The sequence below is a fragment of the Astyanax mexicanus genome, chromosome 1 (assembly GCF_023375975.1).
Source record: "Astyanax mexicanus isolate ESR-SI-001 chromosome 1, AstMex3_surface, whole genome shotgun sequence".
In the NCBI taxonomy this organism is placed as follows: Eukaryota; Metazoa; Chordata; class Actinopteri; order Characiformes; family Acestrorhamphidae; genus Astyanax; species Astyanax mexicanus.
Window position 1 is genome coordinate 121711071 of NC_064408.1, and position 22784 is coordinate 121733854.

The 22784-nt window shown below is 36.3% G+C and overlaps 1 protein-coding gene across 2 annotated transcripts in view; it reads left to right on the top strand.

Moving 5' to 3' along the window:
* LOC103028203 (mannosyl-oligosaccharide 1,2-alpha-mannosidase IA) overlaps positions 1-22784 on the top strand; it is a 366316-nt gene that overhangs the window by 321138 nt on the left and 22394 nt on the right. The window contains exons 5-8 of one of the 2 annotated variants that reach the window (XM_049467576.1): positions 8340-8434; positions 11788-11911; positions 13602-13695; positions 21271-21386. In XM_049467576.1, coding sequence (XP_049323533.1) covers positions 8340-8434; positions 11788-11911; positions 13602-13695; positions 21271-21386 — 429 coding nt within the window. Of the gene's footprint in view, positions 1-8339; positions 8435-11783; positions 11912-13601; positions 13696-21270; positions 21387-22784 lie in introns of both variants that reach the window. The other variant, XM_049467575.1, reaches the window with a different exon arrangement.

The window sequence follows — 22784 nt, forward strand, 5'->3', positions numbered from 1 at the left end:
TTTCCCCGTGGTGTACATGTTTCTGACATCATGCTGAATTATTTCTGACCCACGGTTTCACAGGAATAAGCGTTAATAAGGAATAAGAGTTGGGTAGAAAACTGTGGAAAGTGCAGAAATTGAACTTTTAAACTTTTATTCCAGATCTGTTTGATGAGAGAACTTCCGTGGAGTAATAATCTGATTATTGCCTGATTATTAACTCATGTGAAATCTTCTCTAATCTGGGCTGATCCTGATGAGTGCCAGTTTCATCATTACAATCTGAATTAGAGCATTACTCAAATAGTCACTATTCACTGTATACCTGTAACTCTACCTCTTCACTACTTTACTTTAACTGATGCTCTCAAACACTTTATTAAGAGACAAGAAATTCAAGTAGTTATTAACTCTTGATGAGTTCAGCACAGCTGTTAACTGAAATTAGCCTGAATTCCAGGTGACTCTACTTCATACAGCTGAGGTGTCTCTCTCTCTCTGTGTACTCTTTCTTTTCTATCCACCTCTCTCCCTCTCTCTCTTTATTACTCTACTCTCTTTATTCTATCCCAATGCTCTCTTTCTCACTCGCTCTACTCTTTCTGTTCTTTCTCTCTCTTTCTCACTCGCATTTCCGTTTCTATTGTATTCTCACTTTATCTGCCTCTCTCTACTCATTCTATTCTTTCTCTCTCTCTCTCTCTGTATCTCTCTCCCTTGGTACTCTTTCTATTTTATTCTCCTCTCTCCCTTTCTTTCTCTTCATTACTCTCTCTTTTTTACTCTCTCTATTCTGTCCCTCTTCTCTCTCTGTCTCTGTCTATCTCTCTTTTCCTATTATTTCTCTCTCTATCTTTGTATTTCTCTTTCCCTCTCTCTTTCTCTATTCTTTCTTTCTCTCTCTTACTCACTCTCTCTAATCTTTCTATTCTTTCTCTCTCTTTCTCACTCGCTCTACTCTTTCTATTCTTTCTCTCTCACTTACTTGCTCCGTTCTTTCTATTCTTTTTCTCACTCGCTCTACTCTTTCTGTTCTTTCTCTCTCTTTCTCACTCGCTCTACTCTTTCTGTTCTTTCTCTCTCTTTCTCACTCGCTCTACTCTTTCTGTTCTTTCTCTCTCTTTCTCACTCGCTCTACTCTTTCTATTCTTTCTCTCTTTCTCACTCGCTCTACTCTTTCTGTTCTTTCTCTCTCTTTCTCACTCGCTCTACTCTTTCTATTCTTTCTCTCTCTTTCTCACTCGCTCTACTCTTTCTATTCTTTCTCTCTCACTTACTTGCTCCGTTCTTTCTATTCTTTTTCTCACTCACTCTACTCTTTCTGTTCTTTCTCTCTCTTTCTCACTCGCTCTACTCTTTCTGTTCTTTCTCTCTCTTTCTCACTCGCTCTACTCTTTCTGTTCTTTCTCTCTCTTTCTCTCTCTCTCTGTATATTTCTTTCCCCCTCTCTCACTTGCTCTACTCTTTTTATTCTTTCTCTCTTTTTTCTCACTCACTCTATTCTTTCTATTCTCTGTCCCTACTATGCTATTCTATTCTATTTTATTCTATTCTCTCTCTCTGTATCTGTCTCTCTCACTCACTCTACTCTTTCTATTCTCTCTTTCTTTCTCTCTCTCACTCACTCTACTCTTTCTATTCTCTCTCTTTCTCTCTGTCTCTTTTACTTACTGTACTCTTTTTATTCTCTTTTTCTACTTTATCTATTCTCTCTTTCTCTCTGTCTCTCTGTCTCTCTCTGTCTGTCTCTCTCTGTCTCTCTCTCTCTCTCTCTTTCTCTCTGTCTCTCTGTCTCTCTCTCTGTCCCTCTCTCTCTCTCTCTCTCTCTCTCTGTTTGTTTTAGTAAATGTGGTGCTGCTGCAGGGGGGAGGCCGTGGTTCTGAATAACTGGGGCTGAAATGATCTTTTAAAAGTCATTTGCTTTTCCTCAGTGGTCCACAGTGTCCCGCTGTCACTGTTCACACTGCACACCCAATCACTACACAGAGAGAAAGAGAGAGAGAGAGACAGAGAGAGAGGTACGACCCCAATTCCAAAAAAGTTTGGACGCTGTTTTAAAATGCAGATCAATGAGAATAAAAACAGAATTCATTTTTTTAAATCCTATTTCGAATCCCGGTCATGCAGCTTGCCATCAGCAGCCGGAGTCCTGAGAGAGCACAATTGGTCTTGCTCTCTCTGGGTGGGTACAGTGTACAGTAGATGGCGCTCTTTCTTTCCCCTCATCACTCCTAGGGTGATGTGGATCAGCACAAGGCTGCGTCTGTGAGCTGATGTATCAGAACTGAGTCGCTGCGCTTTCCTCTGAGCACACAATGCTGCATCATGACTTCACATGTATCGGAGAAGGCATGTGCTAGTCTTCAGTTTCTGAATCATTTTATCTGATTTTGCTATTTATAGGTTTATTTTTGAGTAAAATGAACATTGTTGTTTTATTCTATAAACTACAGACAACATTTCTCCCAAATTCCAAATAAAAATATTGTAATTTAAAGCATTTATTTGCAGAAAATGAGAAAAAGATGCAGAGCTTTCAGACCTCAAATAATGCAAAGAAAACAAGTTCATATTCATAAAGTTTTCAGAGTTCAGAAATCAATATTTGGTGGAATAACCCTGGTTGTTTTTAATCACAGTTTTTTTCATGCATCTCGGCATCATGTTCTCCTCCACCAGTCTTACACACTGCTTTTGGATAACTTTATGCTGCTTTACTCCTGGTGCAAAAATTCAAGCAGTTCAGTTTGGTGGTTTGATGGTTTGTGATCATCCATCTTCCTCTTGATTATATTCCAGAGGTTTTCAATTTGGTAAAATCAAAGAAACTCATCATTTTTAAGTGGTGTCTTATTTTTTTCCAGAGCTGTATATTTGTATGTATGTCTACGTGGTTTTCCCGTAAAGAACTGTGTAGAGTTTGAGCAGCAGTGTGCGGTGATGCTCTGTAGGTGTTGATTTAGTGGAGTTATTGGACGTGTCCGCGGCGCAGTGCCGGTTCCTCGCGGCCGCTCGTTCTCTGAACAGTGTAAATTGAAAGTGAAATGTGAGAGCTGTCTGCTGTCACAGCGGATCAATCCGCCGCCGGGCCGCGACGTGTCTATTCCTGACGCTGGATCTGGAAATCCTGCGGCGGCTCTGAGCTCTGATAGATAACGTGTTCTTCTGTTCAGAGAACTGGACCTTCAGAGACACCTCTACCATTAAAACACACTAAATTAACACAGGATCCCTGATTTATCATCATCAACAGCACCCAACCCATAATTCTGCTCTCTTCAAACACACTTTCTGTTTTACTGCTTTACTGTTTAAAGATGCATCGCTCCTATTGGTGGATTTATAGCTGTTTTCTTCTCGTATTGGTGTTATTTATTCATTTATTTTGGCTGTACTGTTCTCTTATTGGTAGATCATTTAAGAATGTTTAACTCTGCTTTTCTGTAATTGGTGGATTATTATTTTTTATTTTTACCTAATTGGTGGAATTTTAGCCCTGTTTTTCCCATTTTTTTAGATTTTTAGCCCTGAATTTTTACTCCTGTTTTTCTCTATTTGGTGGATATTTAACCCAGCTTTTCTCGAATTGGTGAATTTTATCTCTGCTTTTCTTTAATTGGTGGATTTTTAGTCCTGTTCTTCTCTACTTCGTGGATTTTTAGCCCTATTTTTCTCTTCATTGTAGAATTTCAGCTAATGAATTTTTACATTTTAAGCCCAGCTTTTCTCAAATTGGTGGATTTGTAGTCCTTTTTTTCTGAAATTGCTGGATTTTTAGCCCTGTTCTTCTTTAATTGGTGGATATTTAACCCTGTTTATTCCACTTGGTCGATATTTAACCCTGCTTTTCTCTAATTGGTGGATTTTTAGCCATATTTTATCTGTTATTTGTAGATTTTTAGATAATTGGTGGATTGTACCCTGTTTTTCTTTATTTTAGCCCTGTTTTCTCTAATTTTTTATCCCAGTTTGTCTCTTATTGGTAGATTTTTGGCTCATCAGTGGATTTTTGCCCCTGTTTTTCTTGAATTTCTAGATGTTAGCCCTATTTTTCTCAATTTATTTTATTGTTAGCCCAGCTTTTCTCTAATTGGTGGATTTTTTGGCCGATATATTTATTATTTGGGTGCAGATTTCTTACTGTTGTATTTTTGGCAGTGTTTTTCATATAGGTTGAGTTATAATGGTGGAACTGGCACTCATCAGGACTGCTCCAGGAAAGGAAGAGCAAAAGCTGCCTCTAGTTACCTCTAGTATTTAGGTTTGTTTAACACTTTTAAGCTACCACATGATTCCGTATGTGTTCCTTCATAGTCTGATAGATCACTTCACTATTAATTTATATATGTAGGGAAAGATAACGCTCACCTGTGAAGGTCAGGTGAGGGTGTGGAGTCTGACCTTCTGTCCGTCTGACTACACCTCCATTAACGGCTCACTGCTTCATTGTGTTTCAGCAATAAACCAGGGCAGGAAATGACACCCCCAATAATAGAGATCCAGTGAAACACGCTAAGCATTATGGGTAATCTGCTTTTGAAGGGGACCTTGCTGCAGTTCAGTAGCTTAATGAGCAGCGGGATGCTAAACCTGTGTGTGCAGTATTAATCTGCAGGTTTATACGGTGGATATAATGACAGTAAGCTTGTAAAATCAGCAATAAACTCCTGAATTCCTGCATTTTTCTGTATTAAACACAGAGTTTACGCCCCCGGCCAGACCGGCATTATTGTTGATTGAGAGACTGAACGCTCTGACTCAGCAAAACCTTCAGAAACGAAAGTTAAAACCTGAAAAACGGAGATTACTTTCCCCCCATAGACCCAAAAAAAACCCCTCAGCATTGATTCTTATTATTTATTTATCATCTGTAACAGAGCTTCACCACTTCCTCACCACATCTCCCCTCTATATCCAATAAATTAACACCAGAGAGAGAGAGAGGATCCCTGATTAATCATCAGCAGCACAGACCCGTGATTCTGCTCTCTTCAAACACATTCCATTTTACTGATGCATCGCTCCTATTGGTGGATTTCTACCTGTATTCTTATCTTATTTGTGTTATTTATTTATTTTGTTTATCTTTTCTGTGATTGGTGGATTTTTAGCCCTGTCTCTCTGTTATTCCTAAATATCTGAACTGGATGTTATCATACTGGTAGATTTTTAGCCCAGCTTTTATGTAATTTGTAGATTTTTATCCCTATTTTCTCTAATTGGTGTACTTTTAGCCCTGCTTTTTTTAATAGATATATTTTTAGCCCTGTGTTTTTCTAGTTGGGGGATTTTTAGACCTGTTTTTCTGTTATTGGTGGATTTTAAGCCCTGCTTTTTTCGAATTGGTAGATTTTTACCTGTTGTTCTGTGATTGGTGCATTTTAAGCCCTGCTTTTTTTCTAATTGGTAGATTTTTAGCCCTGCTTTTCTCTAATTGGTAGATTTGTAGCCATGTTTTTTTTCTAATTAATGGATTTCTAGCCCTGTTATTCTCTAATTGGTAGATTTTTAGCCCTGCTTTTCTCTAATTGGTGGATTTCTAGCCCTGTTTTTCTCTAATTGGTAGATTTGTAGCCATGTTTTTCTCTAATTAATGGATTTCTAGCCCTGTTATTCTCTAATTGGTAGATTTTTAGCCCTGCTTTTCTCTAATTGGTGGATTTCTAGCCCTGTTTTTCTTTAATTCATGCATTTTCAGCTCTGTTTTCTCTAATTGGTGGATTGTAGCCCGGTTTTTTCTCTAATTAATGGATTTCTAGCCCTGTTTTTCTTTTATTGATATATTTTTAGCTAATGGGTGGATTTTTAGCTCTGTTTTTCTCTAATTGGTGTATTTTTAGCCCTGTTTTTCTGTTTTTCTTGTATTGATAATGAATAATGAAAAAACACTGAATTTAAGACGTGTCCAAACTTTTGTCTCCTACTGTATATGAATGATATGAATGTACAGTGTGTAAACTGAACATGAAGTGTTATTTAATAAAACAGGGGGTTGTAAACACCCACACCTCTAGATGAATGGAAGGTTTCATTTCTGAAGTTTGGATACACTATAGACGGCTAGTATTATTACCACCCACAGTGGACAGTGCAGTGCAGTGGATACAGTGGTAATGATGGTGACCGGTGAATTTTTAGCTCTGTTGTTCTGTGATTGGTGGATTTTTAGCCCTGTCTCTCTGTTATTCCTAAATATTTGAGCTGGATGTTATCATACTGGTAGATATTTAGCCCAGCTTTTATCTAATTTATGGATTTTTAGCCCTGCTTTTTTCTAGTTGGTAGATTTTAGCCTTGTTTTCTTCTAATTGGTTGTTTTTTAACCCTGTTTTTCTGTCAGTGCCGAGCTCTTTAGCTGCTATGGGACGTAGCAAAAGTCATGGTACACAAGTACATTTCGCACCTTAATTAAAGCACAGATTTCAAAACCTGACTGGTGCTGTTTTTTCACATAAAGCACAAATCAGCTGATTAAACATTAAACACAGTTTCCTGCTTGCTGTTGTTTTGCAGCAGCACTGAAGCGGAAATCATCCTCCGCCTTAATGTGTATCTCTACTTATCTCTATCCACACACACACACACACACACACACACACACACACAGAGCGCTGCCCTCCCCCACACTCCCTTAACCTCTCTCTGCACGCTAAATTGTACACCATTAGCCGCGGTGACAAAGAGCATCTCCAGCCCTTCGCTCTGAAGCCACGCCCCCTGATTCTCTACAAATAAAGATAATTACAGAGGCCAGAAACCCAGACCCAGAACCAGCAGCTCAGAACAGATCAGCACCAAAATCACACTCACACATCCTATTACATCCAGATCTCACTTAAAACCACTTAAAAAAGACTGTAAAATATAATTAAACTAAAATGAAAATCAAATATTTAATCAGGTCAAGCTAAAATAAGAAACTTCTCAAACAGAACTAATAAGAAATATTAGTTCTAAAAAGGCTAAAGTGTAAGCAATAAAATAAAGAGATAAATAATTACAATAATAAAATAAAACAAACAATTAAATAAATATAATAGAGGACTAAAAAAATGAAGGAGCTAAAATTAAAACCAAGATAATAAATAAATTAAAGAGATAAATAATTACAATAATTAAAGAAAACTGACAAATTAATATGATAGAGGACTGAAAAAAGAAGTAGCTAAAAGTAAAAGCAAGATAATAAATAAAAAAAGAGATGAATAATTACAATAATAAAAGAAAACAAACAATTAAATAAAAATTATAAAGTACTAAACAATTAAGTAGCTAAAAGTAAAACCAAGATAAATGATAGAAGTACTGTATATGATAGAAATAAAAAATATATAGAAATGAAAAATTACACTTATAACCATGAATATAGTCCATATTTATTTGTTTTATAGAAAACAGTGTTAAAAAATATAATAATAATAAAGTTTATTTGAGATTACTAATTTTACCAATTAAAAGAAATTCCATAAAAAAACATATATATGTGAAAAGTTTGAACAAACCTTAAAATTCAGTGTTTTATTTATTATTTTAAAATGTTCTACATTGAAGATTAATACTAAAAATCATCAAAATTATTAAGAAACACATAATCAATCATTGCGAAACAAAAAAAAAATATGTTTTAGATTCTTCAAAGCTGCTCCCTTTGCTTAGATGACACATTTTACACATCTCTGCTGAATTTTCTCAGTCAGTTTATAAGGTAGAATCACCTGGAATTCAGGCTAATTTCAGTTAACAGCTGTGCTGAACTCGTCAAGAGTTAATTACTTGAATTTCTTGTCTCTTAATAAAGTGTTTGAGAGCATCAGTTAAAGTAAAGTAGTGAAGAGGTAGAGTTACAGGTATACAGTGAATAACAGCTCTATTTGAGTAAAGAAAAGTTCACGAACTTTGAAATTGTCCTCAAGTGCAGTTAACACTAAGACCACTTAAAAAGGTTTCATCAATGGTGGAACTGGCACTCATCAGGACTGCCCAAAAAATGGAAGAGCAAGAGTTTTCTTCTGTTGCACAGGATATGTTAAGATAAGAAAACACAGATAAGAGCACCTAAATGCTTCACAGAGTATTTTAGAGTTTGTTTAACACTTTTTAGCATTTTTAGTACATGTTTTAACTACATTACGTTGTAATGGGTTGAGGCAGTATCTGATAAACTCTGTTATAAAGGTGTTTTCTGGTGTTTTCAGTAATAGTAGATACATTATAAAGGTGGTGATAATTGATGCTGATAATTGACTATGTGCTGCAGACGTGACAGACACTGATGGAAAACTCTGGAGTATTCAGTGTGTGTGTGTGTGTGTGTGTGTGTGTGTTGTAACTCTCTGTATCTCTCTGGTGTTTCTCAGGTGTTTAAGCAGAAGGTGTTGGAGTTGGGTGAGAAGCTGCTGCCTGCTTTCGGGACCCCCACAGGAATCCCCCGCGGAGTCATTAACCTGGGCAGGTGAGGCTCAACTCCACGCTACATTATACACACACACACACACACACAAACACACACACACAAACACACAAAACATTGTAAAACTGTGTGACTACCACATTTTTTTGCACTTAAAATCCTTTAATCTTCCTAAAAATTGTCAGTACACCTTGTATTAGTGGCCTGTGGCCTGCTGCTACCCCTAGCTAGCACTGCTGGAGCAGCATTCGCATTAGCCTCTAACCACGCTAAGTGTTAGGTCTTTCGCCGTTCAGAGGAAAGTATTATTAGACTGTAGCCTGCTGCCAACCCCAGCTAGCACTGCTGGACTAGCATTAGCATTACCGCTAGCCGCACTAAGCACTAGCTCTTTCATCATTTAGAGGTGAGTATTATTGGCTTGTAGCCTTCTGCTAACCCCAGCTAGCACTGCTGGAGCACCATTAGCATAAACACTAGCTCTTTTACCATTTAGAGGTGAGTATTATTGGCTTGTAGCCTTCTGCTAACCCCAGCTAGCACTGCTGGAGCAGTATTAGTAGCGCTAACCGCGCTAAGAGCTAGCTCTAGTGCTAGTGGTTAGATGCAAATGTTAACCCTGCTGCACCCAGCCTTAGTGGATTTTTTTTAAACTCTAAGCTTACTGTAAACAAATGGAAGTTTATTTACTCACCCAAATAAACAGTTTTTAGGAGAGAAATTTGTGTAGATTAACATCCAGCACTCGTTTAACTTTAAAAAGAAAATTACAGTTTTGTTTACTTAACTTAGCTTAGCTTTACAGGTCTCACCATCCAGTGGTATTATAAGGAAAACATGGCGACACCCCCGTTCCTTACTAGTGTCTTATAATGCACCTTATAATCCTGTGTGCCTTATGTATAAAAATAGACCAGAAAACAGACGTTTATTGATAGTTCACCTTATAATCTGGTACGCCTTATAGTGCAAAAAATATGGTAATCAAAAATTCCTTTGATCTACTGAAGCATTGAGAGTTCATTTCACTGATGAAATCGAGAAAGAGCGCCATCTACCCACCCAGGGAGAGCAAGGCCAACTGTGCTCTCTCAGGGCTCCAGCAGCTGATGGCAAGCTGCATGACAGGGATTCGGACCAGTTGTTTTCCAATCATAGTGTCAGCGCTTTAGACCGCTGCAGAGACCACTTTGTGCCCCTGAGTAATAGTCAGTTTGACCAGAAAATGGTCAAATGTTCATACTGTGTGATGATCCATTTCTAACTTACTTTCTCACATTGTTTTTAAACATTTTAATAATTATATATTGCATTTCTTATATAGAGGAGATCCTCTGTTCATCTCTCAGAGGAAATGTAAGAATCACTGGCCTGATATGTTCTAATTTGAAAAACAAATTGTGAAACTGTAAAAAAAAATTAAAAATGACTGAAATAAATATAATGTTTGATGATGAAAACATAATTTTAAATGCACATATAATTTACAATACAATTCCTGAAATAGTTTTTTTTTTTTTTTTTTAATTTCAAATAATTTTACTGAAAATCTTGATCACAATTAACGCTGGTAGAATTTATTACATTTCCATACTATTGGAAATCCCATTGCATACTAAATTTCAGATCCCAAATCTGATAATCTGCCAAGAAACTGCTATTAAAATGATATAATTTATTATAGAACTAAATATGAACAAAAATGAACACTTAAACACGCTGTTTTTGTATCTGTTACGTAATATTTCAGTCTGTGCTGCTGGGGATGATATTGTATAAGACGTATCTCTGATTGCTGATATGATGGCTGTTTTATCGTTTATTAAAGCACTTTATATTTCATGCTCTGAGTTTTTTGGCCTCGTCGCCTCACACCTGCTTCCAATTAGCTCTCAGCTCCATCAGCCAGCTGCAGCACATCTGATTAATCTATATCCATAAATACACCACCCTAAATATACACAGTACTGTACAAAACTCTATATCTTATTTGTGTTTAGTATTCCAATGTTATATAGAGTTAATTACAGGTGGACACTCAAATAAACCCAAATAAACACCAGTTTCAAATAAAAGTCAGTGATCAGTAAGAGTGTCTACCTGTAATTAACTCTATATAACATTAGAATACTAAACCCAAATAAACATTAATATAGTCAGTGATCAGTAAGAGTGTCTACCTGTAATTAACTCTATATAACATTAGAATAAATATAATGTATAGAGTTAATTACAGGTAGATGCTCTCACTGATCACTGACTATATTAATGTTTATTTGGGTTTAGTATTCTAATGTTATATAGAGTTAATTACAGGTAGATACTCTCACTGATCACTAACTTTATTAATGTTTATTTGGGTTTAGTATTCTAATGTTATATAGAGTTAATTACAGGTAGATACTCTCACTGATCACTGACTTTATTAATGTTTATTTGGGTTTAGTATTCTAATGTTATATAGAGTTAATTACAGGTAGATACTCTCACTGATCACTGACTATATTAATGTTTATTTGGGTTTAGTATTCTAATGTTATATAGAGTTAATTACAGGTAGATACTCTCTTACTGATCACTGGCTTTATTCTTTATGTTTATTTGGGTTTAGTATTCTAATGTTATATAGAGTTAATTACAGGTAGATACTCTCTTACTGATCACTGGCTTTATTCTTTATGTTTATTTGGGTTTAGTATTCTAATGTTATATAGAGTTAATTACTGGTAGATACTCTCACTGATCACTGACTTTATTCTTTATGTTTATTTGGGTTTAGTATTCTAATGTTATATAGAGTTAATTACAGGTAGACACTCTCACTGATCACTGACTTTATTAATGTTTATTTGGGTTTAGTATTCTAATGTTATATAGAGTTAATTACAGGTAGATACTCAAATAATCCAAATAAACAATCATAAAGTCAGTAATCAGTGAGAGTGTCTACCTGTAATTAACTCTATATAACATTAGAATACTAAACCCAAATAAACATTAATAAAGTCAGTGATCAGTGAGAGTATTTAACTGTAATTATGTTTTATGTTATATAGTTATATAATGTTATATAGAGTTAATTACAGGTAGATACTGAAATAAACATAGAGTCCGAGATCAGTGAGAGTGTCTACCTGTAATTAACTCTATATAAGGTTGTAATAAGTGCTGATCCGGTATTGTTCAGTAAAAGCTGCTGTTTAATCTGAAATAACTCTGCTCTGCTGGATGTTTTGTGTCTCTGGGTTTTTTTCTCTGTGGTTCTGTATCTTGTTGCCATGGCTGCGGCTGCCCGCGCCCCTCGGTACCTGCGTGGTGGTGGGCTGGCACGGTTGCCATGGCGCCGTGGCGTGGGCGAGGGTTACTCACATTGCCCGCTGTGCCCTCTGTTGCAGTGGCACGAGTTGGAGCTGGGGCTGGGCCTCCGCCGGCAGCAGCATCCTGGCGGAGTTCGGAACGCTGCACCTGGAGTTCGTTCACCTGTCGGAACTTTCCGGGAATCCCATCTACACCGAGAAGGTCAGAGTTCACCGTCAAATACTATACCTTCTAAAATCTAACATAAAACAAATATTCTTGTCTCTTTTATAGAATTCTCCCTTTTTTCCTTACGATTGGAATTTTTAATTTTCTGTTTCTTTCCTGGCCAATTACTCAACCCGCTCATTAGGACTGTAAAGACTAGCACACGCCTCCTCCAATACATGTGAAGTCGTGAAGACACCACCTCGTTTTCAACTGCTGCTGATGTAGCATTACAAAGCAGCATCACAGCGCTAACACTATGGGGAAAGAGCGCCATCTACTGTACCCACCCAGAGAGAGCAAGGCCAACTGCGCTCTCTCTGGGCTCCTGCAGCTGATGGCAAGCTGCATGACCAGGATTCGAACCGGCGAATGATCATTGTGGCAGCGCTTTAGACCGCTGGACCAATCGGCTCCCCGAATTTTCTGCTTATTAACCCTTGTGCGATCTTAAAATTCCGTTTACTCCCCTTGTCCTAAGGGTCAAAAAATGACCCACCCTACCAAAGCCCCAAAATAAAGCAGCTTAATTAAATTTTAAATCATACAATTTTTTTTTCCGGGAAGATTTGGACATGGGCAGCTAAATACACTGTCGGCCCTGGAGTCGTCCTTACGATGTTCGATGCTGTGTGTATTAGAGAGAGTTTGTGTGTAGCTTTTGTACTTTTTTCTGGTGTTTAAATGCTTTTATAACTAAAAAAAAAAAGATGAAAATGAAAAGTATCACTCTTTCTAATGACAGGGTGCCTTTAGGAAAAGTCATAAACTTTCAAATTAGATAAAAAGCTAGTTTAAGCTATTATTCTACAGCTAAACATGGTAGCGGGTCACTTTTGACCCACAAGACAACACATAAGGGTTTAAATGTTTTATATTTTTAAATTATATTTTATTTAATTTTGTGTGTTTTCACTGATTTTAGGATTCTTCTTTAGAAATTAGAATTCACTTTTTGATATCAGGGACAATTTTCTATGTTGTATTGTTGAAATCTTTTTTTTTTTTTTTTTTTTACTAATTTTTCCCATTTTCTCCCCAATTTACACGGCCAATTACCCAACCCACTCATTAGGACTCCCCCTATCACTAGTGATGCCCCAACACACCGCAGGACCGCAGGACCACTCGGCGCCCTGTATTGTTGAAATCTTATAAACAGACCTTAATTAAAATGAGAATAAAATTATATGGAATTTTTAAGTAAAAAAAAGTTGAAAACTCAACTTAAGTTTTGAGGTTTCAACTTAAACTTTTTTCCCCAAAATATATATTTATTTTTGTTTAAATATATTTTTTATTTATTAAATACAATATAATAGATACAATCCCAAGATACAGTTGACCTATTCCTCTTTTTTAATCTAATAAGAGATGGATAATTGTACGTAAAGTCTAGATATTTCATTAACTATGTCAAATACATAAATACTTGAACAATATAATACTAAAACTCTGAATTTTGGTTCTCTTCTACATTATAGACTTTTTTCCATTAATTATCATGTTTATACTGTTTTTACAAAATGAGCTGACTGCATACACCCACTTCTAAACCAACATCTCTTTTTTATACTAAACCACACCCACTTCAAATCAAATGTGCTTTAGGCCACACCCCCCACTTGTTTTAATAGAACTCGCATTCTGGTTGTATAACTGTTTTATTTGGTCGTTTTTTCAGGTGATGAATATCCGAAAGCTGCTGGATAAAATCGAGAAGCCTCACGGACTCTATCCCAATTTCCTCAGCCCGGTCAGCGGAAACTGGGTCCAGCGTAAGCCTCATATTTAATATCTTACATTTAAACAATTGCCTGATAAATACAGCACTGAAAACAATAAGAGAGCACTTGAGTTTCTGAATCACTTTCTCTGATTTTGCTATTTATAGGTTTATGTTTGAGTGAAATGAACATTGTTGTTTTATTCTATAAACTACAGACAACATTTCTCCCAAATTCCAAATAAACATATTTAAGTCATTTAGAGCATTTATTTACAGAAAATAAGAAATGGCTGAAATAACAAAAAATAAAAAAAGACGCAGAGTTTTCAGACTTTAAATAATGCAAAGAAAACAAGTTCATATTCATAAAGAGTTTTAAGAGTTCAGAAATCAATATTTGGTGGAATAACCCTGATTTATAATCACAGTTTTTTTTCATGCATCTTGGCATCATGTTCTCCTCCACCAGTCTTACACACTGCTTTTGGATAACTTTATGCTGCTTTACTCCTGATGCAAAAATTCAAGCAGTTCAGTTTGGTGGTTTGATGGCTTGTGATCATCCATCTTCCTCTTGATTATATTCCAGAGGTTTTCAATTTGGTAAAATCAAAGAAACTTATAATTTTTAAGTTTTAACTTATTTTTTCTAGAGCTGTATATGTTTACTTTTCATCCTTTTCCACCTTAAACACCTTGTTTGTCTAATAAATCCTTAGTTAGAGCAATGATTAAAGTATAAAAACATTTATTTATGTAAAGATTTTATCTGTGCTAGATCTATCTAGTGGTTGGATAGATGTGTTGAAAGGTTGGAACTTTATATTAGTTCTGCTGGGTTTGTAACTTCGCCTTTACTTATAATGAAATATTAGTAAATGATTTTTTCTTTTCTTATGTATTGTTGGTGATTGGCAGTGTTCTACTGCCCGTTCCCATTTTTTTAAATGACATATTATTCCTCTTTTAACTTTTTAAGTTAGAATACTGTAGGTTTCTTACTTTTCTTACCAGTTTCAGTCTCTTTCAGAACGTGCCGTTTAAGGGCTTTGTCACTTTTATGCAAATAAGCTGTTGCCGGCCACGCCCCATGTTCACACAGAGAGTTCACCACAGTGTTAGCTTGCCATTATTTAAATGTACCTACATCTCCGTCTTCTTGCCACAGAGAGCAGGTAAATACTTTCTAAAAAAAATAATAATAATAAAGAGGGAACTTAGCTTTGGTCTTCTTCTGATCTTCCAAGAACCAACTGATGTAACTTCCTGTTGTAGATATGATCTGTAGACCCAGGGACATACCTAAAATGTGACACAACTAAAACAGATCCCTCCCTCAGACAAAGTCTACTACATTACATTACATTACATTACATTACATTTGGCAGACGCTTTTGTCCAAAGCGACTTACAATAGTCAAGTACAATGTAAAATAAGTTTAAAGGTAAAAACAACTTTGGATAGGGATAAAAGGAGGTCAAAGGGGAATAATAGGATAGAGGAGTGAAGGAGGGGAAGAAGGAAATGAGGTTAGAAGTAGTTAGTGTGTTAGAGGTGTTAGGAGAGTAAGTGCTCTTTGAAGAGCTCTGTCTTCAGGAGTTTATTAAAGATAGTGAGAGATTCTCCTGATCTGGTAGTAGAAGGTAGTTAGTTAGAGGTGTTAGGAGAGTAAGTGCTCTTTGAAGAGCTCTGTCTTCAGGAGTTTCTTAAAGATAGCGAGAGATTCTCCTGATCTGGTAGTGGAAGGTAGTTTGTTCCACCATTGGGGAACTCTGTATGAGAACAGTCTGGATTGCTTTGTGTGAATGTTTGGCATTCTAGTGGCATACTAGTTAATCCTTTCTGTGTTTTAAAGTTTCTTTAACTGATCTAGTGGGTGGGGCTCCTTATTAGTTTCCTTTTAGTGTGATGTCACAATAAGGGAGGAGCATCCGAACAAACGGCTCATAGAAGCAAATGATTCCTGACTCCGAACTCAAACTCTTTCAGCTGATTAACAGAAAGTGTTTATCGTGTTTATAGTGCTTGTTGAGCAGTTGATACCCAAGTGTACACTGTAAACCCATATGTTGTTTAAACTCAAATGATTTAAGTCTGTTTTTACATAAAATTGAATATTTCTAAACAATACTCAACTATTTTGAGTTAGCTGAACATTTGTGAGAACATACACTGTACTATTCAAACTGAAATCTTTGAGTTGAACCAACTTAAACTTATAATAACTGAGTTTAGTCTGTTGCCATTGGCAGCTTCTTTTCCATTGGCTTCTGTCACAATCTATTTGCATACTGGGCGTGTCCAACAGTTTCTGACTAACACTTACCATCAGTGTGTAGTGATTCCCCCTGGGCTCCCTTAGAAATAAATCAACTTCCCCTTTATGTTTTAATTTATGCTAACTCAAGTTTTTATTCCCCCTTACTTAAAAATATGAGCAAACCGGCTGCCTTTAAAAAGTTAAGTAAACTCAACTTATCCGGTCTTACAGTAAAACAAGAATAAAAAAAGTTAAATCAACTTCCGCTTTAGCTGTAATAACTTGAGGTTATAAGTTATGCCAAATTTTAGTTTTCATTACCCATTACTTAACTTTTTTAAGGCAACCGGTTTCCTAAATTTTTTTAAGTAAATTTCATTTATCCAGGCTTACAGTGTAAATACAAAGCACACAAAAAGTGATTTTTTTATAATATGTCCCCTTTAAGATGACGAGAGAGAGAGCTTTAAAAAAGAGCCAAAAAAAAAGAATGTATTATTTTGAGTTAAATGGGTTAAATGATCTTCTAATGTTTGATATTAAAAACAGCTGAGATTAATGATTGTAAATCTACTGAATCTATAATTTCTTCCTCATCATTTTCATATTTTTTTTATTCACGTACTGTTTGTAGACGCCCCTCTGTACACGTAACTCTGTTTGAGTTACTGTGAATATATGATAATCGTCTGGAAAACGAATATCCGTGTCTTCAGCTTCAGCTTCCACGTCTTCCGTTCGTCTGTTTCCATCAGATCCTCACGCTGTGGACACAGCAGAGCCGGAGCTCAGGGTTATTAAAATGATAAAAATCCCATTACCTCTGGAAATTGAATCTTTCATGTTCAGACGCAGAACAGGAGAGGCGCTCTGAGACGATGGCCGGGGGGACAATGGTTCTTTGGGGGACGGGGGGATAATCTGCACCTCAACAAAGCTAATTGTTGTTGTAGGTGATTGGATGACGACAAGCGAAGAGAGAGATAAGCGAAGATAAAGAAAACAGGAGTGTAGAGTGGGGGGTGTTTGTTTTACCATGAGAAGATTGAGAAGAGATTTAGACGGTTGGGTATGGAGGAGGTATAGAGGTTTTGTATGGATCCTGCAGAACATTGACCTACAGATGTTGCTGCAGCTGGACCTGTAGATCCTGTAGCTCTACACTTCAATAAGTTGAAGCTAAAGCTGTAACTTCTCAGATGCTTCCTGTCAGCAGAGGTTGAGAAAGTACGGAAAAATTGTAATTAAGTAAAAGTACCTTTACTTTCCTAAAATTCTGCTCAAGTAAAAGTAAAAGTACCCATCTAAAATCTACTCAATTAAAAGTAAAAAAGTACTCAATTTAAAATGTGCTTTGAGTAAAAGTTACATAATGAAACAAATAATAAATTAAATCGTTTTTAATGAACTATTGTTCCACATAATATTCCTCACACGAACTGTTCTCCCTCCTGCCTTCGGGAAGAAGGTACCGCAGCATCCGGTCCAGCACGACCAGATTCTGCAACAGCTTCTACCCCCAAGCCATCAGACTCCTTAACTGCAGAGACTGAACTGATGGTTTTTCTGTACATGCACACACACTCTTACCCCACTTACCCCAGAAAATGGAAAGCACTAAAAACCCTACTACCTCACTGGACTCTATTGCACATTGTGTAATAGAGTAATTACTACCTCACCTGGTCTTTTTTGCACACTGCATAATTTGCACACTGTCTTGTTATTTATTATTCTTTGTCTGTATTGTGTTGTATTGTCTGTCTGCACTTTTGTACTGTTGCACTATTGTTCTGTCTACACTGTGTTTATGTGCACCATGGTCCCTGGAGGAACGTTGTTTCGTTTCACTGTGTACTCTGTATATAGCTGAAATGACAATAAAAACCACTTTGACTTTGACTTGACTTGACTATTTTAAACCTTATAGGCAGGATTTGTTTAGACCACCCCATAAAACATTTTTAGTGGTATAGATTTCTATGATCCATTTTTTTCTATTTACCTCGTTATTCCACCCGCGAGCATCCATGCGCTGGCGTATCCCCCCAATTTCTTTTTTTTTTTTAATTTAGACAATTGTTTTTTTTTTTCCCAGGATTTAATTTTTATTCAGTAACATGGAGTTTTCAAATGTAGTTAAGTAAATTACTTGTGTCAAAATGTACTTGAGTACAAGTAAAATTACCTATTTTAAAAACTACTTTAAAATTACAAATTACTCATAAATTCTACTCAATTACAGTAGCTTGAGTAAATGTAATTCATTACTTTCCACCTCTGCGTGTCAAAAGCAGAAGCAGTCACGAATAATTAACCCTTAAATCCCTACAGACGGATTTTTCGTCCAAAATCTCACCTTGTGTTCTCATCTTAATTACTCAGGAATCCCTTCACACATAAACATTACATTACATTACATTACATTACATTTGGCAGACGCTTTTGTCCAAAGCGACTTACAATAGTCAAGTACAATGTAAAATAAGTTTAAAGGTAAAACATCTTTGGATAGGGATTAAAGGAGGTCAAAGGGGAATAATAGGATAGAGGAGTGAAGGAGGGGAAGAAGGAAATGAGGTTAGAAGTAGTTAGTGTGTTAGAGGTGTTAGGAGAGTAAGAGCTCTTTGAAGAGCTCTGTCTTCATGAGTTTATTAAAGATAGTGAGAGATTCTCCTGATCTGGTAGTAGAAGGTAGTTAGTTAGAGGTGTTAGGGGAGTAAGTGCTCTTTGAAGAGCTCTGTCTTCAGGAGTTTATTAAAGATAGTGAGAGATTCTCCTGATCTGGTAGTAGAAGGTAGTTAGTTAGAGGTGTTAGGAGAGTAAGTGCTCTTTGAAGAGCTCAGTCTTCAGGAGTTTATTAAAGATAGTGAGAGATTCTCCTGATCTGGTAGTAGAAGGTAGTTAGTTAGAGGTGTTTGGAGAGTAAGTGCTCTTTGAAGAGCTCTGTCTTCAGGAGTTTCTTAAAGATAGTGAGAGATTCTCCTGATCTCCATATTCTCCATATTCTCCATATTCTCCATATAATCCATATATGGTTAGAAAGGGCGGAGCTTACTCTTTATAAATAGTGATGTCATCCCAGTGCATTACAGCTAAATCTACAAGAAACCCATTGAGAAAAACACCTAAAAAAGTGAAAAAAATCTCCTTCAAAGTTCCTTGTTTTATTCTTCCATTATAACTATATTTATTTGCTCAAAACACATAATCACATAATCAGTTGTATTTACTCCATTCACTCTCGAGTCTCTGAATAAATCAGATGATGTCATCATCGCCACTGATTCCTCAAAGTGTTGAAAAAAAGGACTTTCCCCACAGCTAAAAAAAATATATGTGCAATTATGTAAAATAGCAATGAGCATCAAGAGACTTACCTTGCCCCCAGTGTCTAATCAATCAGACCACACCTGTCATCACTTACGTATATATCCACCTATATGTTTTATTATATCAAGGTTAGTTACGAAATGAATATGAATATGTAGCATTAAATGAAGCCACCCCTGCAGGCTATAATTATATACACAATCCGAGATTGTCCGGTAGAGGAGGTGGGGTCTGCATACTTTTCCGAAATACCTTAGTTAGCAATCAGAAACACTATGATAATTTTACTTCTTTTGAGCTTCTTTACACCAGTATAATTAATCCAGTTACAAAAAAGAATGCATTTTCTTTAATTAATATCTACAGACCACCAGGGCCCTATTTAGAATTTTTAAAATAATTTAGTGATTTTGTCACAGACTTAGCAGTAAGTAATGATAAAGTGATTATAGTTGGAGACTTCAACATTCATTTCGAAAAATTGGATGATCCATTAAAAAAGGCATTCACATCGATTTTAGACTCAGTTGGTTTTATTCAAAATATAACAGGACCTACTCATTACTGTAATCATACTCTGGATTTAGTTTTGACCCTGGGTGTGAGCATAGATAACCCGAATATTCGTTCTCAAACCTTTTCAGCCGGTAATGCATTGTCTGTAACTGAAGCTCTCCATGTATCTCTCCACCACATACAGGTAACCTAGCAACGATGCAGCGCTTACAAGCCAAATACAAACCAAATGCGATGTCATTATTTATACACCACTGGGACGCACTGGGTCCCATAGGGACACAGTGCAGAAACACCATGTCTACAATAGGCAGCGCAGACAAAGACAAAGTCCCACAAATAAATAAACCCGGCGATTCAAGAAATACGCATTATTACACACATTATCAGCCACCAGTGTCAGATTAAGAGTTGTTATTGTCAACATAAAAGCTTAAGTGTATATATTTTCCAGGTAATATAGAGTATTTTAAGCTGAAAGAAAATAGATCTTGTCGCTGAAGTAAAAAAAAAACTTTACTTCTTTAAAAAAAAACTTTTTTCAAAGTCAAATGTGCGCTGAAAGTTAATCTACACAGATTTCTCTAATTCAAGTAATTAACTCTTGACGAGTTGAGCACAGCTGTTAACTGAAAGCCTGAATTAACCAGGAGAGCTAAATTTAAGACTAGAAGCTGCAGCTATGGCTGGGTAGCTAAGGTTAAACCTGGAGTGCTAAAGCTAAAACTAAACCTAGTGCTAAAGCTAAACCTGGAAGTTTCAGCTAAGACTGGACAGCTAAAGCTAAAACTAAACCTAAAAAGATAAAGCTAAGCCTGTATCTGCAGCTAAGGCTGGAGATCTAAAGGTAGCCCTGTCGCAAGTCTTAAATGCAGTGCCAAAATAACAGAAACAAAATTTACTTCACCAATAATAGAGAATTGTTTTCCATTTTAACTTTGCTCAATACTTTACTTGAAATCCAAGATTAGTATTATACAAAAAAATCTATATATAAAAATATAATTGTTTATTCCGAGTAAAGCTCTTACGTTTATTTACAGTAAGCTTAAATTTCCACAATTTTGACTGAAATGGCCGAAATTAGAGGCCGCCACGCTAAACTAGAAATGATGCAGCGCTTACAAACCAAACAGCAAAGCTACAAACAGAGTAGCAATGAAACTATTTTAAATCGCGTCAAAAAGTAAAAGTTTTTATAACCAAACAGATCATATTTCCTCCTCCTCTTTAATCAAAATCTTTCAATAAACAGCGATAATGGAACTGTGTTATAATCACAAGCAATAATACACTCGAGGTTCGTGCTATAACGTGTAATATTGGCACTGCTGTGCTGATCTATGGGATTCTACCTGCGACCGCAGCACAGCAGTGCCAGTATTACACGTTATAGCAGGAACCTCGAGTGTATTATTGGTTAAATATATATGTTATGATATGTGTGGTGTTGTTTGTAAAGCTGAGCTGTGTTTCTGATTGGTTTGGGTTGTTTGTGTGTGTGTTTGTTTCAGATCACGTATCTCTGGGCGGATTGGGAGACAGCTTCTACGAGTATCTGATTAAATCTTACTTGATGTCAGACAAGACGGATGAGGAGGCTAAGCGCATGTACTACAGCGCTCTGGAGGTACTGGAGCTTTCCCATGGAGTCCAACACTAACACTGTCTCTCACACACACACACACTCTGTGTTTATCTACGCCTGGAGGAAGAGGAAGGTTGACAGCTCCAGTGCTGAATACACTGGTAGAGATCTCATCGGCTCTATTCTCGCCAGTTTCAGTCGCATTCAGAACGAGCCATTGAAGGGCTCTGTCACTTTTATGCTAATAAGATGTTGCTGGTCACGCCCCACGTTTGTGTTGAGCTTTTACCACACACTAGTGTTAGTGTTAGTTCATGCTTAACTGTGATAGACAGTGTCGTGTACGTTACTTTGAAAAAGTTATTATAGTTACTATTTACTTCTCCAAAAAAAAGTAACTGAGTTACTAACTGAGTTACTCCACTATAAAAGTAACTAGTTACCAGTAAAAGTAACTGTTGTGTTACTTTTGTTACTCGCCCCCGTAACCAAGCAAGTTTATTTATAGCACCTTTCATACACAATGAGGCTTTACCAATTAGAAAATACCAAGAGAAGTCAAATTACAAAAACATGTAACAATAAAAATGGAAATAAAAGATAATAGATCTTAGAAGAATAAAGCATGAATAAAACACGGCAGATGTGTTTTCAGCATTTTCCTAAAAGAGGTTACAGTTTGAGCAGAATATCTCACAGCTTCTGGAAGTTTAATCCAACTAACTGCAGCATAATGTCTGAAAGCTGCCTCAGCGTGTTTAGTTCTAGTTCTAGATCCCTCCCTCAGAAGAAGTCTGCTGGCTAATCTAGTTTTGTATTGTGCTTGAAGTGTTTATGGGGGCAATCGAGACCTAAAAATATTTTAAAAAGCTATATACTGTAGATATACAGCTTCAGTTTCAGACCACTTCAGTTTCTGAATCAGTTGTTCTGAACCATTTTGCTATTTATAGGTATATGTTTGAATAAAATGAACATTCTTGAGCAAAGAAACCAACAAATTTGAGTATATTCCTTGTTATAAATTATGATAACCACAACATTACCATAGTTTAATTTGTAGTTTCAATGGTTTATGGCCATTTTCTTCATATTAAGCACAAAACAAATCGTTAGTAGTATGTCTCTCTTGCTAGCTAATTTTCCTTTTCCACCTTAACAGGTGCAGCAGACAACAGAGACTGCTGCATTTAAGGTGGAACGAATAAATTGGAGAGAATAAAAGTTAATAAAAATTTTTTTTAGCTCTTCATGGCAGAGTAATTAAGGAATGGACACTAATAATTAATTTCTGCAACTCCTGCCACTTTTCTAAAGATATACAATAAATTACACCCTAAAGTTAACTACTGTAGTTAACCAGCAGCAGTTAGGTTGCTGAACTTTATATAGCGCTAAGCTAATATAGTTAGCCGTATATACCTGTATCAGGTGAAGTGT